Source organism: Cyclopterus lumpus, chromosome 4 (genome assembly GCF_009769545.1).
Source record: "Cyclopterus lumpus isolate fCycLum1 chromosome 4, fCycLum1.pri, whole genome shotgun sequence".
Lineage (NCBI taxonomy): Eukaryota > Metazoa > Chordata > Actinopteri > Perciformes > Cyclopteridae > Cyclopterus > Cyclopterus lumpus.
Genome location: NC_046969.1, coordinates 27,980,869 through 27,999,872, shown reverse-complemented (window position 1 = coordinate 27,999,872; position 19,004 = coordinate 27,980,869). Strand labels below are relative to the sequence as shown.

The 19,004-nt window shown below is 45.9% G+C and overlaps 1 protein-coding gene across 1 annotated transcript; it reads left to right on the top strand.

The window, feature by feature from the left end:
- Positions 1-110: 110 nt before the first annotated feature.
- plppr3b (phospholipid phosphatase related 3b) lies at positions 111-18,794 on the top strand. The gene is made up of 8 exons (XM_034530896.1): positions 111-320; positions 7,449-7,539; positions 10,159-10,344; positions 12,118-12,244; positions 13,009-13,204; positions 13,277-13,334; positions 13,664-13,837; positions 16,637-18,794. The coding sequence occupies exons 2-8, from the start codon at positions 7,462-7,464 to the stop codon at positions 18,035-18,037; spliced, it is 2,220 nt and encodes a 739-aa protein (XP_034386787.1). The 5' UTR covers positions 111-320; positions 7,449-7,461; the 3' UTR covers positions 18,038-18,794.
- The last annotated feature ends 210 nt before the right edge of the window (positions 18,795-19,004 follow it).

The following is a 19,004-nucleotide window of genomic DNA, read 5'->3' as shown; positions in this document are numbered from 1 at the left end:
CTCACGCACTCTCACACACATTGACACAGACACACACAGACTCACACTCACTCTCACACACGCACACACACAGACTCACACACGCGTACACTCTCACGCGCACGCAGCAGCAGCAGATCTCCGCAGCAAACAGAAAACGGTCGCAGCGGATCCGTTTCGGGGGGAACGGGGTCTAAATCGGGACTATCGGAACCGGGACTCGAGCCGCGGTAGCCCGAGACCACCGGCAGGTGTGTCCGGTGTCACGGCTCGTGAGCGGGTCCGGTTCTGCTGCTGAAGGAGGAACCGTTAGAGGAACCACAGCGGATCGATGGTGTGAGGTGAGAGCGACCGTTTCTACTGTCTAGTGAGCGCGTGCGTGTGGACGTTGTGTGTGTTGGTGTGCGTGTTGTGCGGCGCAGCAGATTACTGAAGCTGCATCGAGCGGTTAGACAATACAAACGGCCGTCACTGCAGGGCATCCACCTGTCTGTCTGCCCATCCACCTGTCTGTCTGCTCCATCCACCTGTCTGTCTGCCCATCCACCTGTCTGTCTGCTCCATCCACCTGTCTGTCTGCTCCATTCACGTGTCTGTCTGCCCATCCACCTGTCTGTCTGCTCCATCCACCTGTCTGTCTGCCCATCCACCTGTCTGTCTGCTCCATCCACCTGTCTGTCTGCTCCATTCACGTGTTTGTCTGCCCATTCACCTGTCTGTCTGCTCCATTCACGTGTTTGTCTGCCCATCCACCTGTCTGTCTGCTCCATTCACCTGTCTGTCTGCCCATCCACCTGTCTGTCTGCCCATTCACCTGTCTGTCTGCTCCATTCACGTGTTTGTCTGCCCATCCACCTGTCTGTCTGCTCCATTCACCTGTCTCTCTGCCCATCCACCTGTCTGTCTGCCCATCCACCTGTCTGTCTGCTCCATTCACCTGTCTCTCTGCCCATTCACCTGTCTGTCTGCTCCATTCACCTGTCTGTCTGCCCATTCACCTGTCTGTCTGCTCCATTCGCGTGTTTGTCTGCCCATTCACCTGTCTGTCTGCTCCATTCACCTGTCTGTCTGCCCATTCACCTGTCTGTCTGCTCCATTCACCTGTCTGCCTGCTCCATTCACGTGTTTGTCTGCCTATTCACCTGTCTGTCTGCCCATTCACCTGTCTGTCTGCTCCATTCACGTGTTTGTCTGCCCATTCACCTGCCTGTCTGCTCCATTCACCTGTCTGTCTGCCCATTCACCTGTCTGTCTGCTCCATTCACCTGTCTGTCTGCCCATTCACCTGTCTGTCTGCTCCATTTACCTGTTTGTCTGCCCATTCACCTGTCTGCCTGCTCCATTCACGTGTTTGTCTGCCTATTCACCTGTCTGTCTGCCCATCCACCTGCCTGTCTGCTCCATTTACCTGTTTGTCTGCCCATTCACCTGTCTGTCTGCTCCATTCACCTGTCTGTCTGCCCATTCACCTGTCTGTCTGCTCCATTCACGTGTTTGTCTGCCCATTCACCTGCCTGTCTGCTCCATTTACCTGTTTGTCTGCCCATTCACCTGTCTGTCTGCTCCATTCACCTGTCTGTCTGCCCATTCACCTGTCTGTCTGCTCCATTCACCTGTCTGTCTGCTCCCTCCACCTGTCTGTCTGCTCCATTCACCTGTCTGTCTGCTCCCTCCACCTGCCTGTCTGCTCCATTTACCTGTCTGTCTGCTCCATTCACCTGTCTGTCTGCTCCCTCCACCTGTCTGTCTGCTCCATTCACCTGTCTGTCTGCTCCCTCCACCTGTCTGTCTGCTCCATTCACCTGTCTGTTGCGATGGAAGGAGCAGACGTAGGCTTTTGTAGGTGGTTGTGCTCGTAATAGAGAAGCAGCTCATCTCAGGCTGTGGTGAGGTTTGGTTCTACTGCTTCCAACGAGTTCTCTTGAGATGTTCCACAGAGATCGTCTGCAGAGATGAGCCGCTCAGTGTTCTGGTCCGTCGGCTGGTCGTTGGTGTAGATGTTATAAAGCAGTTGGGCCAGCACCTTGAGGTCGGCCATTCCGTCTGCTTGTTGTTCAGGACATCAAAGAGGCGCCCGTCTTTCAGAAGGGCTCCAATGAGGTCTGTGAAGGCCTTCAGGTCTTTGGTCAGCTCCAAGATCTTTAAGAGGAGGCGATGGTTCACAGGGTCGTAAGTGGCAGACGGATTAACGATCCTGTTCCCGGTCCTTTCTGGATTCTGTCCGTAATGTGCTGAGTGAGGTTCAGCAGTTGGCTTATTGTAAAAGTTGTAGATTTGTTGAGGTATGGTGGCTGGTTCAGCAACAGGGCAATGCCCCTCTCAAACAGCCTGTAGAGGTATGGTAGCTGGTTCATCAATTCAGTTTATTTTATATAGGCCAATATTACAAATTACGAATAAGCCTCAGAGGGCTTTACAATCTGTACACATACGACATCCCTGACCTTTGACCTCACATCGGATCGGGAACAACTCCCCAAAAATAACCTTTCACAGGGAAAAAAGTGAAGAAACCTTCAGGAGAGCAACAGAGGAGGATCCCTCTCCCTAGATGGACAGAAGAATAGATGTCATGTGACCAGATGAACAGAGTTACAGAGTTACAACACATTCAATGAATATGACAGAATGTATGAATAATTAGTAGTAGGCGTGGACCACGATCCAGACCTACACAATCGATGAAACAGAAGGAGGTAGACCACAGCTATGCTGACGACACCCAACTGATCCTCTCGTTTCCCCAATCTGAAACACGGGTAGCAGCACGAATCTCTGCCTGTCTATCCGACATCTCTCAGTGGATGTCTGATTGACATCTCTCAGTGGATGTCTGACTGACATCTCTCAGTGGATGTCTGACTGACATCTCTCAGTGGATGTCCGCACACCACCTGAAAATTAACCCGGACAAGACTGAACTTCTCCTCCTTCCAGGAAAATGCTCTCCCACCCACGACCTGTCTATTAACTTCAACAACTCAGTGTTGGCTCCGACTCCGACTCCAGGAACCTCGGAGTGACACCTGTCAGTCAACTCTCCCTGACTGCCAACATTACCGCAACAACACGCTCCTGTAGGTACATGCTGTACAACATCAGGAGAATACGACCTCTTCTCACTCAGAAGGCGGCACAGGTTCTGGTCCAGGCTCTGGTCATCTCACGTCTAGACTATTGCAACTCCCTCTTGGCAGGTCTACCTGCTAATGCCATTCGACCTCTACAGCTCATCCAGAATGCAGCTGCTTGACTGGTCTTCAACCTCCTGAAATATACCCACACTACTCCGCTCCTCCGCGACCTTCACTGGTTACCGGTGGCCGCCCGCATCCGCTTCAAAATATTGGTACTTGCGTACCGTGCTGCGAACAGATCGGGTCCGGTCTACATCCAGGACATGGTCTAACCTCACACCCAGGACATGGTCTAACCTCACACCCAGGACATGGTCTAACCTCACATCCAGGACATGGTCTAACCTCACACCCCAGCCCGTTCACTTCGCTCGGCTTCTGCCAATCGGCTTGTAGCTCCTTCACTTCGAGCTAAACACTCAACAAAATCACGACTGTTTGCTGTGCTGGCTCCTCATTGGTGGAACGAGCTCCCCATTGACATCAGGACAGCAGAAAGTCTCTACATCTTCCGGCGCAAACTAAAAACACATCTTTTTTGACTATACCTTGAATAGGTAGCACTTAAATGCCGTAGTAGCACTTAAATGTCCCTTACCGATAGCACTTTAGTAGCACTTAAATGTCTCTTACTGATAGCACTTTGTAGTTTAACTTTATTGAAGAAATTGTACTTGCTTGATTCTTGTTGTTCTGAGTTTGGACTCACGGTTTAATGCACTTATTGTAAGTCGCTTTGGATAAAAGCGTCAGCTAAATGACATGTAATGTAATGTAATGTAATGAGGGGCAGGCGCATCAGCAGCGCCATGGCAAGAGGCATCAGACACCTCCAGGTCCAATGGACCCTATGAGACGTGAAGTCACAAAGACTCCGGGGAGGAAGCAGAGTTAATAAGGTGCAATGGAGAGATGTAAATCCATAAGGAGAGAGAGAAGAGGAGATAGGTGCTCAGTGTATCCTAAAACATCCCCCAGCAGCCTATAAGCCTATAGCAGCATATCAAGGGGCTGGACCAGGGCAGAGCAGCTAATACAGGAGTCATGTGATCTCTTTTCTTAGTTTGTGTGAGTACACGAGCTGCAGCATTCTGGATCAACTGGAGGGACTTAAGAGACTTATTAGAGCAGCCTGATAATAAGGAGTTGCAGTAATCTAGTCTGGAAGTAACAAACGCGTGAACCAGCTTTTCTGCATCTTTTTGAGACAAGATGTGCCTGATTTTTGAAATGTTATGTATATGAAAAAATACAATCCTTGAGATTTGCTTCACGTGGAGTTAAAGGACAAGTCTGGGTCAAAGATAACTAGAGATTCTTTACAGTGGTGTTGGATGCCAGGGCAATGCCATCTACAGAAACCACATCACCAGATAATTGATCTCTGAGGTGTTCAGGGTCAGTAAAATAACTTCAGTTTTCCGCTTCCTGGGCTCCATCATAAACCAGGACCTCAAGTGGGACCCGAACATCAGCTCCATCACTAAGAAGGCTCATCAGAGGATGTTCTTCCTGAGGCAGCTGAAGAGGTTCAACCTGCCAAAGAACATAATGGTGCACTTCTACACCACCATCATTGAGTCCATCCTCTGCTCCTCCATCACCGTCTGGTACAATGCAGCCACTAACAAGGACAAGGGCAGACTGCAGCACATCATCCACTCTGCTGGCAGGTGATTGGCTGCAATCTGCCGTCCCTTCAGGACTTGTTCGTTTCAAGGACCCTGAAGAGCAAGAAAGATTGTAGCTGACTCTCTCACCCTGGACAAGAACAGTTGGAGTCCCTTCATCTGGCAGGAGGCTGCGGTCCATCCCTCATGAACAGAGCACGGGTTTCCCACTGATCCTCATGAACAGAGACCCAGTCCCCCACTGACTGAGTCATCCTCAGTATATATATTTTATATTCTGTAAATTGAACATACTCATATTTCTTGCACTGTGTTTATATTGTCTAATTTGTCTTATTGTCTTATTGACCAATATTATGCACCACCCGCCAAGACAAATTCCTTGTATATACAACATACTTGGCATTAAATGGTTCTGATTCTGATCAATGAGACATCAGTGAGACATCAATAATACATCAGTGAGACGTCAATAAGACATCAGTGAGACATCAATGAGACATTAGTGAGACATCAGTGAGACATCAATAAGACATCAGTGAGACATCAATAAGACATCAATGAGACATCAGTGAGACATCAATGAGACATCAGTGAGACATCAATAAGACATCAATAAGACATCAATGAGACATCAGTGAGACATCAGTGAGACATCAATAAGACATCAATAAGACATCAGTGAGACATCAATAAGACATCAATGAGACATCAGTGAGACATCAATAAGACATCAATGAGACATCAGTGAGACATCAATGAGACATCAGTGAGACATCAATAAGACATCAATAAGACATCAGTAAGACATCAGTGAGACATCAATAAGACATCAATGAGACATCAGTGAGACATCAGTGAGACATCAGTGAGACATCAATGAGACATCAGTGAGACATCAATAAGACATCAATGAGACATCAGTGAGACATCAATGAGACATCAGTGAGACATCAATAAGACATCAGTGAGACATCAATGAGACATCAGTGAGACATCAATAAGACATCAATGAGACATCAGTGAGACATCAGTGAGACATCAATAAGACATCAGTGAGACATCAATAAGACATCAGTGAGACATCAATGAGACATTAGTGAGACATCAATAAGACATTAGTGAGACATCAGTGAGACATCAATAAGACATCAGTGAGAGACATCAGTAAGACATCAGTGAGACATCAATAAGACATCAATGAGACATCAGTGAGACATCAATGAGACATCAGTGAGACATCAATAAGACATTAGTGAGACATCAGTGAGACATCAATAAGACATCAGTGAGAGACATCAGTAAGACATCAGTGAGACATCAATAAGACATCAATGAGACATCAGTGAGACATCAGTGAGACATCAGTGAGACATCAGTGAGACATCAATGAGACATCAGTGAGACATCAATAAGACATCAATGAGACATCAGTGAGACATCAGTGAGACATCAATAAGACATAAATGAGACATCAGTGAGACATCAATAAGACATCAATAAGACATCAATGAGACATCAGTGAGACATCAATGAGACATCAATAAGACATCAATGAGACATCAGTGAGACATCAATAAGACATCAGTGAGACATCAGTGAGACATCAATAAGACATCAATGAGACATCAGTGAGACATCAGTGAGACATCAATAAGACATCAGTGAGACATCAATAAGACATCAGTGAGACATCAGTGAGACATCAATAAGACATCAGTGAGACATCAATAAGACATCAGTGAGACATCAGTGAGACATCAATAAGACATCAGTGAGACATCAATAAGACATCAGTGAGACATCAGTGAGACATCAATGAGACATCAGTGAGACATCAATAAGACATCAGTGAGACATCAATGAGACATTAGTGAGACATCAGTGAGACATCAATGAGACATCAGTGAGAGACATCAGTAAGACATCAGTGAGACATCAATGAGACATCAGTGAGACATCAATGAGACATCAATAAGACATCAGTGAGACATCAATAAGACATCAGTGAGACATCAATGAGACATTAGTGAGACATCAATAAGACATCAATAAGACATTAGTGAGACATCAGTGAGACATCAATAAGACATCAGTGAGAGACATCAGTAAGACATCAGTGAGACATCAATAAGACATCAATGAGACATCAGTGAGACATCAGTGAGACATCAATGAGACATCAGTGAGACATCAATAAGACATCAGTGAGACATCAATGAGACATTAGTGAGACATCAGTGAGACATCAATAAGACATCAGTGAGAGACATCAGTAAGACATCAGTGAGACATCAATGAGACATCAGTGAGACATCAGTGAGACATCAATAAGACATCAGTGAAACATCAATAAGACATCAATGAGACATCAATAAGACATCAATGAGACATCAGTGAGACATCAATAAGACATCAATGAGACATCAGTGAGACATCAATAAGACATCAATGAGACATCAGTGAGACATCAATGAGACATCAATGAGACATCAGTGAGACATCAATGAGACATCAATAAGACATCAATAAGACATCAATAAGACATCAATGAGACATCAGTGAGCCATCAATGAGACATTAGTGAGACATATTATATATTTATATATCTATATATTCTGTATAGAATGAAGAAGGATGTCTATTTAGTGTAACACACTTTGTGTGCGTGTTTTTGTGTATGTGTATGTGTGTGTTGCAGCTCGATCGGGACGATGATGAACTCTGAGAAGATGAAGAAGAAACCTCCAAAGGACAGTTTGACTCTGCTGCCATGTTTCTACTTTGTGGAGGTGAGGACAATGATGATGATGATGGTGATGATGATGATAGTGGTAGTGGTGATGATGATGATGATGATAGTGGTAGTGGTGATGATGATGATGATGATGATGATGATGATGATAGTGGTAGTGGTGATGATGATGATGATGATGATAGTGGTAGTGGTGATGATGATGATGATAGTGGTAGTGGTGATGATGATGGTGGTGGTAGTGGTGATGATGATGATGGTGGTGGTGGTAGTGGTGATGATGATGATGATAGTGGTAGTGGTGATGATGATGATGATGATGATAGTGGTAGTGGTGATGATGATGATGATGATGATGATAGTGGTAGTGGTGATGATGATGATGATGATGATGATGATGATGATAGTGGTAGTGGTGATGATGATGATGATGATAGTGGTAGTGGTGATGATGATGATGATGATAGTGGTAGTGGTGATGATGATGGTGGTGGTAGTGGTGATGATGATGATGATGATGATAGTGGTAGTGATGATGATGATGATAGTGGTAGTGGTGATGATGATGATGATGATGATAGTGGTAGTGGTGATGATGATGATGATGATAGTGGTAGTGGTGATGATGATGATGGTGGTGGTAGTGATGGTGATGATGATGATGATGATGATGGTGATGATGATGATGGTGGTGGTAGTGATGGTGATGATGATGATGATGATGGTGATGATGATGATAGTGGTAGTGGTGATGATGATGATGATGATGATGATAGTGGTGATGGTGATGATGATGATGATGATAGTGGTGATGGTGATGATGATGATGATGATGATAGTGGTAGTGGTGATGATGATGATGGTGGTGGTAGTGGTGATGATGATGATGGTGGTGGTAGTGGTGATGATGGTGGTGGTAGTGGTGATGATGATGATGATAGTGGTGATGATGATGATGGTGGTGGTAGTGGTGATGATGATGATGGTGGTGGTAGTGGTGATGATGATGATGATGATGATGATGATAGTGGTAGTGGTGATGATGATGATGGTGGTGGTAGTGGTGATGATGATGATGGTGGTGGTAGTGATGGTGATGATGATGATGATAGTGGTGATGATGATGATGATGGTGGTGGTAGTGGTGATGATGATGATAGTGGTGGTGATGATGATGGTGGTGGTAGTGGTGATGATGATGATGATGGTGATGATGATGATGGTTGTAGTTGTGATGATGATGATGATGATGATGATGGTGGTGGTAGTGGTGATGATGAAGGTGGTGATGATGATATAGGTGGTGGTGGTGATGGTGGTGATGGTGATGATGGTTGTAGTGGTGATGATGATGATGATGGTGGTAGTGGTGATGATGATATAGGTGATGGTGGTGATGATGATGGTTGTAGTGGTGATGATGATATAGGTGATGGTGGTGATGATGATGGTTGTAGTGGTGATGATGGTGATGATGATGATGATGGTGTAGTGGTGATGGTGGTGATGATGATGATGGTAGTGGTGGTGGTGGTGATGATGAAGGCGATGATGATGATGGTAGTGGTGGTGGTGGTGATGATGAAGGTGATGATGATGACATAGGTGGTGGTGGTGGTGATGATGAAGGTGATGATGATGACATAGGTGGTGGTGGTGGTGATGATGAAGGCGATGATGATGATATAGGTGGTGGTGGTGATGATGAAGGTGATGATGATGACATAGGTGGTGGTGGTGGTGATGATGAAGGTGATGATGATGATATAGGTAGTGGTGGTGGTGATGATGAAGGTGATGATGATGATATAGGTGGTGGTGGTGGTGATGATGATGATATAGGTGGTGGTGGGGGTGATGATGAAGGTGATGATGATGATATAGGTGGTGGTGGTGATGATGATGGTGATGATGATGATATAGGTGGTGGTGATGATTGTGATGATGGTGGTAGTGATGATGATGAAGATGGTGGTAGTAGTGATGATGGTGATGATGATGATGGTAGTGGTGATGATGATGATGATGATGGTGGTAGTGGTGATGATGATGATGGTGGTGGTGTTAGTGATGATGATGATGATGATGATGGTAGTGGTGCTGGTGATGATGATGGTGGTGGTGGTAGTGGTGATGATGATGATGATGATGATGGTAGTGGTGCTGGTGATGATGATGATGGTGGTGGTGGTGATGATGATGATGATGATGATGATGGTGGTGATGATGATGATGATGATGATGATGATGATGGTGGTGGTGGTGGTGGTGGTCGTGATGATGATGATGATGATGATGATGATGATGATGGTGGTGGTGGTGGTGATGATGATGATGATAGTGGTGGTGGTGATGATGATGATGGTGGTGGTGATAGTGGTGATAATGATGATGATGATGATGATGATGATGATGATGATGATGATGATGATGATGATGATGTTGGTGGTGGTGGTGGTGGTGGTGATGGTGATGATGATGATGATGATGGTGGTGGTGGTGGTGGTGATGATGATGATGGTGGTGGTGGTGATGATGATGATGATGTGTCACTGCTGGTTTGTTGTGTTAGACCTTAGTTACTTCTATGGTGTCTCTGTACTTCCTTCAGTTGCCCATTGTGGCTTCTTCTATGGTGTCTCTGTACTTCCTTCAGTTGCCCATTGTGGCTTCTTCTATGGTGTCTCTGTACTTCCTGGAGCTGACCGATGTGGTGCAGCCGGCTCAGGTGGGGTTCCGCTGCCACGACCGAGAGCTCAGCATGCCGTACGTGGATGGAGGAGACGAACTGATCCCTCTGCTGATGCTGCTGAGCCTCGCCTTCGCCGGACCGGCTGCATCGGTAACACACACACCCACACACGCACACGTACACGCACGCACACACACACAACGCACGCAGGCACACGCACGCACACGCAAGCACGCACACACGCAAGATACTGAGACCTGACATGGGACCTGATCCACATGGTATCTGGTCCCATCATAAATCAATCAACTCCTCCAAGTCATATTAATACTCACATTCCTCGAGGCACCGGCCGAGGAGGTGGAGTAGCAGCCATCTTTGACTCAAGCCTATTAATAAATCTTAAACCTAAACTAAACTACAACTCATTTGAAAGCCTTGTTCTTAGTCTTTCACATCCAACCTGTAAAACATTACAGCCAATTATATTTGTTATACTGTACCGGCCACCAGGTCCATATTCAGAATTTATATCTGAATTTTCAGAGTTTTTATCAAGTTTAGCCCTTAAAACTGATAAGGTTATTATTGTAGGAGCTGTTAATATTCATGTGGATGTTGATAATGGTACAACTGGTAGGAGGCCCCGGGGAAGACCGAGGACACGCTGGAGGGATTATATCTCCCGGCTGGCCTTGGAACGCCTCGGGATCCCCCAGAATGAGCTGGAAAGTGTTGCGGGTGAGAGGGAGGCCTGGGTCGGCCTGCTGGACCTGCTGCCACCGCGACCCGACCCCGGATAAGAGCTGATGATGGATGGATTGATGTTGATAATGATTGCCTTAGTGCTGCATTTATCTCATTGTTGGACTCGATTGGCTTCTGTCAGAGTACAGAAACCCACTCACTGCTTTGGCCACACCCTCCACCTTGTTCTTACATATGGCATTGACATTGAGCATTTGGAGGTCTTCCCACAGAACCCTCTTCTGTCAGACCATTACCTCATAACTTTTGAGTTTATACTCCCGGAGTATACACCGTTAGTCAAAAGTTTCTACACCAGATGTCTAACTGACAGTGCTGTAGCTACATTTAAAGAAGAGATTCCTTCTGCATTTGATTCAATACCACGTCTCAATGTGACGGAGGACTCCTGTGCTAACTTTAGTCCGTCCCAGATTGATCATCTTGTCGATAGTGCTACAGGCTCACTGAGAATGACACTAGACTCGATAGCCCCACTGAAGAAAAAGACAGTGAGGCAAAGGAGGTTTGCTCCCTGGTAGAACCCTCAGACCTGCAAACTATATTTACTGGTCTTGTTAGACCTTAGTGCTGATAAAGGACTCATCTCTGTACTGGTCTTGTTAGACCTTAGTGCTGATAAAGGACTCATCTCTGTACTGGTCTTGTTAGACCTTAGTGCAGATAAAGGACTCATCTCTGTACTGGTACACTCCATAAACTTTCATTGTTATGCAGATCTGCCTTGCCTTCGCCGGCTGCATCGGTAACACCCACACATTGATCAAACCAGAGGAGACCAACCAGCTCGCTAAAATTCAAGAATGTCTTAAAGACATAAAAACATGGATGACCTGCAACTTCCTGATGTTAAACTCAGACAAAACTGAAGTTATTTTACTGGCCCTGAACACCTCAGAGATCAATTATCTGGTGATGTGGTTTCTGTAGATGGCATTGCCCTGGCATCCAACACCACTGTAAAGAATCTCTAGTTATCTTTGACCCAGACTTGTCATTTAACTCCACGTTATGCAAATCTCAAGGACTGCATTTTTTCATCTCCTCCTGCCTGAACGGCCTGACCTCATTGGTCCGACCTCTTTCGCAATGCCTCCTGCCTCCGTGGTCCTGCTGATGCTGAAACCCTGAAGGTGTGTTTGATTCATGTATCAGATCATGCTGGTTGAAGGTCTGATCTACTGCCTGCAGTCCAGACTGAAAATCCATCGACCTGAAGGAAGCATCAACGCAGGAGGCTGCAACTTCAACTCCTTCCTGAGGAGGACGGTGCGCTTTGTAGGTACGGCACCGACTATACCTGCAGCTACACCTGCAGCTACACCTGCAGCTACACCTGCAGCTACACCTGCAATTACACCTGCAGTTACACCTGTATCTACACCTGTAATTACACCTGCAGTTACACCTGTATCTACACCTGCAGCTACACCTGCAATTACACCTGCAGTTACACCTGTAATTACACCTGCAGTTACACCTGCAGCTACACCTGCAATTACACCTGCAGTTACACCTGCAGCTACACCTGCAATTAAACTTGCAGTTACACCTGCAGCTACACCTGTAATTACACCTGCAGTTACACCTGTATCTACACCTGCAGCTACACCTGCAGTTACACCTGTATCTACACCTGTAGCTACACCTGCAATTACACCTGCAGCTACACCTGTAGCTACACCTGCAATTACACCTGCAGTTACACCTGTAATTACACCTGCAGCTACACCTGTAATTACACCTGCAGTTACACCTGTATCTACACCTGCAGCTACACCTGCAATTACACCTGCAGTTACACCTGCAGCTACACCTGTAATTACACCTGCAGCTACACCTGTAATTACACCTGCAGTTACACCTGTATCTACACCTGCAGCTACACCTGCAATTACACCTGCAATTACACCTGCAATTACACCTGCAGTTACACCTGTATCTACACCTGTAGCTACACCTGCAGTTACACCTGCAATTACACCTGCAGTTACACCTGCAATTACATTGACGTCACAGTCCTCACACCTGTCTATCTCTCTGCAGGTGTGCATGTGTTCGGTCTGTGTGCGACGGCTCTGGTCACTGACATCATCCAGCTTTCGACAGGTTACCATGCTCCGTTCTTCCTCACCGTCTGTAAACCCAACTACACGCAGGTCGGCGTCTCCTGCGACAGAAACGCTTACATTACTAAAGACATCTGCTCGGGCCACGACCAGCACGCCATCATGGCTGCCAGGTGAGTCACCTGTTCAGGTAGTGTTCAGTGATTAAAGTGATATTGATTCAACTCTTTCTTCTGTCCTCACAGGAAAACGTTTCCTTCCCAACATGCAACTCTGTCTGCCTTTGCTGCTGTTTATGTTTCTGTGAGTACAACTCCTCTTTGTTCAAACCAACAACATTTTATTTTAACACACAGAAGCTATGGGGAGTTTAACATGTGTGTATTTATATATATATATATAACGGGAGCATATATATTAATATATATATATTAACACAGAGAAGCTATGGAGGGTTTAACATGTGTGTGTATTTATATATATATATATATATATATATATATATATATATATATATATATATATAGAGAGAGAGAGAGAGAGAGAGAGAGATACATTTAATAATATGATGTTGTGACAAGTAATGTGACCTATTACTTCCATACTCCAGACTTGTGATTCTTTCTGTTTAGATGTACTTCAACTCGACCATCTCCGACAGCACCAAGCTGCTGAAGCCGGTCCTGGTGTTTGGGTTCTCCATGACGGCAGCGCTGGCAGGTCTGACTCAGGTCACGCAGCACCGCAGCCATCCCATCGACGTGCATGTGGGCTTCCTCATCGGAGCCTTCGTTGCTGCTTACCTGGTGAGACGGCGCATTTATACACTAACCTGGTTCATACACTAACCTGTTTTTTACACTAACTAGTTGTAAACACTAACCAGGTTTAACCATTATCCAGGTTTAAACACTAACTAGTTGTAAACACTAACTAGGTATAAACACTAACTAGTTTTAAACACTAACTAGTTTAAACACTAACTAGTTTAAACACTAACTAGTTTTAAACACTAACTAGGTTTAACTATTATCCAGGTTTAAACAATAACTAGGTGTTTACGCTAACCAGGTTTAAACACTAACCAGGTATATACACTAACTAGTTTTAACCATTATCCAGGTTTAAACACTAACTAGGTGTATACACTAACTAGGTTCAAACACTAACTAGGTTTAAACACTAACCTGGTTTAAACACTAACTAGGTTTATACACTAACCTGGTTTAAACACTAACCAGGTATATACACTAACTAGTTTTAACCATTATCCAGGTTTAAACACTAACTAGGTGTATACACTAACTAGGTTCAAACACTAACTAGGTTTAAACACTAACTAGGTTTATACACTAACTAGTTTTAAACACTAACTAGTTTCAAACACTAACTAGGTTTAAACACTAACCAGGTTTATACACTAACTAGTTTTAAACACTAACTAGTTTCAAACACTAACTAGGTTTAAACACTAACCAGGTTTATACACTAACTAGTTTTAAACACTAACTAGTTTCAAACACTAACTAGGTTTAAACACTAACCAGGTTTATACACTAACTAGTTTTAAACACTAACTAGTTTCAAACACTAACTAGGTTTATACACTAACCTGGTTTAAACACTAACTAGGTTAATACACTAACTAATTTTAAACACTAACTAGGTTTATACACTAACTAGGTTGATACACTAACCTGGTTTATACACTAACTAGTTTGAACCATTATTCAGGTTTAAACACTAACTAGGTTTATACACTAACTAGTTTTAAACACTAACTAGTTTCAAACACTAACTAGGTTTATACACTAACCTGGTTTAAACACTAACTAGGTTTATACACTAACTAATTTTAAACACTAACTAGGTTTAAACACTAACCAGGTTTATACACTAACCTGGTTTAATCACTAAATAGTTTTAAACACTAACTAGGTTTAAACACTAACTAGGTTAATACACTAACCAGGTTTAAACACTAAACAGGGTTAAACACCAACCAGGTTTAAACACTATCCAGGGTTAAACACTAGCCAGGTTAAAACATTAACCAGATTTAACCACTAACCAGATTTAAACACTAACTAGATTTAAACACTAACCAGGGTTAAACACTAACTAGGTTTAAACATTAACCAGGTTTAAACACTAACTAGGTTCATATACAAACCAGTTTCATACATTAAACAGGTTTAAACACTAACCAAGGTTAAACACTAACTAGGTTTATACACCAACTAGGTTTTTCAATTGAATTCAGTTAATTTTATAGATCCCAAAATCACAAATTACAAATTCTCTGCAGAAGGCTTTACAATCTGTACAGCCTACACATACGACATCCCTGACCTTTGACCTCACATCGGATCAGGAAAAACTCCCAGAAAAGCAGACAAATAACCTTTTAGGGTAAAAAGGGTAAGAACCCTTCAGGAGGGCAACAGAGGAGGATCCCTCCCCCCAGATGGACAGAAGCAATGGGTCATGTGTACAGAATGAACCGAGTTACAGAGTTACATGAACATTCAATGAATATGAAATTATGAATAATGAGTAGTAGGCATGGACCACGATCCAGACAATCCATGAAACAGGAGGAGGGGGGGCGGGCGCATCAGCAGGGCCATGGCAAGAGGCAGGGCCAAGGAGGCAGGAGTCCGGACCATTATGCAGGAGGCATCGCCAAGGAGGCACGAGGCCAGGCCCTTGAGGCAGGAGGCACAAAGAAGGATGCAGGGCCAATGAGGCCAGACCAGGCCAGGGGCAGGATGCAGGAAGCAGGGGCAAGAAGTCAGGGGGCAGGGCCCAAGACCAGCATCAGACACCTCCAGGTCCAATGGACCCTATGAGGCGAGAAGACACAAAGACTCCGGGGAGGAAGCAGAGTTAATAAGGTGCAATGGAGAGATGTAAATTCATCCATAAGGAGAGAGAGAAGAGGAGATAGGTGCTCAGTGTATCCTAAAACATCCCCCAGCAGGCTATAAGCCTATAGCAGCATATCAAGGGGCTGGACCAGGGCAAACCTGATTCAGCCCTAACTATAAGCACTATTAAAGAGGAAAGTCTTAAGTCTATTCTTGAATGAGGTGACTGTGTCTGCCTCCAGGACTGAAAGTGGAAGCTGGTTTTATAAAACCCTTTCAACACTAACTAGGTTTAAACACCAACCAGGTTTAAACTATAACTAGATAATAATAATGATAATAATAACAATGATTATGATAATTATAATAATCATAACAATGGTGAGAGGATAGATAGATAGATAGATAGATAGTTAGTTAGTTACTTTATTAATCCTGCAAGGGGAAATTGTTTAATGACAGCAGCATTTATACATACAGGTAAAGCAATATTATATAATATATAAAAATGGAATTGAATAATAATAAATGAACGTTCTCAACAATAATGCAAAGGTGTAAAGTAGTGATTGATTTGGCCAGAGGTGATTTGTTATAATATATATATTATATATATTACACCAGTGTCTTTCATAACAAGGACTTAAAGTTACGCAGCAAACCTTGAATTCTTGATGAGTTAATTTTTAGGTTTCTTTCTCATCAGTGTGACATCATCTAGCTTTTCTTCTTCAGGCATTTCACGCTGTGGCCAACTTCAAATCCTCTGATGACATCACTTTTACCCCCCCACCCCCACCGCCAAAGGAGGACCCTCTGCGAGCGCTGACTGAGCGAGGACACGATTCCGTCTACAACAAGGGCCCCGCCTCTGCCTCGGAGAGTCACGATGAGATAGCGGTGGTTCCGGCCCCCATGGACCGGCTGGAGGGCCTGGGACCCCTGCAGAGGGAGAAGGCCTCCATGGGTAGCTTGAAGAGGGCCAGCGTGGACGTAGAGCTGCTGGCTCCTCGCAGCCCCATGGGGAAGGAGACCATGCTGACCTTCAGTAACACGCTGCCGAGGGCTAGCATTAATGTGAATGGGGTGCTGGGGGCCAACTCCGGGCCAGAGGAACCGGTGCAGCAGGTGCAGCAGGTGCTGCCGGTCCAGCCGGTGCAGCGGCGTCTGAAGGCCGTGCAGGTTCCCATGGACCCCATGCGTTCGCAGCAGCTGGTGACGGAGTGGAAGCAAAAGTCGATGGAGATGAGAGGTCTGAGTGTCCGGGACGAGACGGACCATGAGGCCAGCGAGGACGGATCTGAGGTGGGCTCAGTGGGCACAGACGAGGGGGGGTCTCAGGTCCCCATATACCAGGCCGCAGTGCAGTCTGGGAGGGCGGCCTCCTGTCGTAACCCTACTCCGCCTCCAGGGGGCGCCAAAGCTGTGGCAACTCCCAGACCACCACAGATTCCTGAAGCTGGACCCCCACCGGTGTCCCCAAAAAGCGCCCTGACCCGGGCCAAGTGGCTCGCCATTCGAGAGAAGACCAGCAGAGAGGGCTCAGGCCATGGGGCCACCAATCAGCCACGACTCATGCAGGTCATTGCCATGTCGAAGCAGCAGGGCCTCCTCCCCTCTTCTTCCTCAGGGGAAAGATCCTCTGAGACCACCTCCACCTGTTCCGGCACCTCCTCAACCACAGACTCTCCGCACTACCGCCCCCCCTCTGAGCAGCAGCGAGAGGGGTCGGGTATCATCACTGTGGATGCCCATGCCGCTCACCATCCTGTTGTCCAAGCCCAACCCCCTCTTCAAGCCCCGTCCCTTGCAGGTAACAGTGCCCCGTGGGAGTGGACGGGAGCATCCAATGGGGGCGACCCTCGAGACACCTACGACCTCAATAGTCTGAACCGAGGAGACTCTGCCGCCCGCGGCAGTAGTTTCCGGCCCCACCGATCCGCCTCGCGATGCACCGCAGTCGGCCATGATCAGACCCCCCATCACCCGCAGGTGGAGATGCAAGCAGACACTCAGCGCAAGGAGATGGCCATGAGACGCAAGACAGCACTAGTTCTGTTGGATCAAGAGATTCGTAACCAGACTGAACAGGAGAACTATTATAAAAGTTTGCAGGGACGCAGGTTCAAGGATTAGTCTCTTACCTTTTCAAAACAAAAGCCTTATTAGCATAGACCCTGGACAGCTGCTTGGACCATGTTGCTCTGCATTTCTTGGGCTGATGGAAGGTTGGAGCTGTAAGAGATGAAGGTTTCTATCCAGGAGGGTCAGGTTCGATGCTCGGTGGCTCAACACTCGGGACAGTTTTACTCAACATAAAAGACGTATATACAAAGTGTTAAAACAGAGTTTCTCAGCATCAGCCTTTCACGGAATCCAACACTTTATAAACAGAAAGTCAACCGACATGAATAAGGATGCAGTTGGGTGGAGGTGATGAAGTTGGGTGGAATGATGCAGTTGGGTGGGGGTGTTGCAGTTGGGTGGAGTGATGCAGTTGGGTGGGGTTGATGCAGTTGAGTGGGGGTGTTGCAGTTGGGTGGAGGTGATGAAGTTGGGTGGAGTGATGCAGTTGGATGGGGTTGATGCAGTTGGGTGGGGGTGTTGCAGTTGGGTGGAGTAATGCAGTTGGGTGGGGTTGATGCAGTTGGGTGGGGTTGATGCAGTTGAGTGGAGTGTTGCAATTGGGTGGAGTGATGCAGTTAGGTGGGGGTGTTGCAGTTGGGTGGAGTGATGCAGTTGGGTGGGGTTGATGCAGTTGAGTGGGGGTGTTGCAGTTGGGTGGAGGTGATGAAGTTGGGTGGAGTGATGCAGTTGGATGGGGTTGATGCAGTTGGATGGGGTTGATGCAGTTGGGTGGGGGTGTTGCAGTTGGGTGGAGTGATGCAGTTGGATGGGGTTGATGCAGTTGGGTGGGGGTGTTGCAGTTGGGTGGGGTTGATGCAGTTGGGTGGGGGTGTTGCAATTGGGTGGAGTGATGCAGTTGGATGGGGTTGATGCAGTTGGGTGGGGGTGTTGCAGTTGGGTGGAGTGATGCAGTTGGGTGGGGTTGATGCAGTTGGGTGGGGTTGATGCAGTTGAGTGGGGGTGTTGCAGTTGGGTG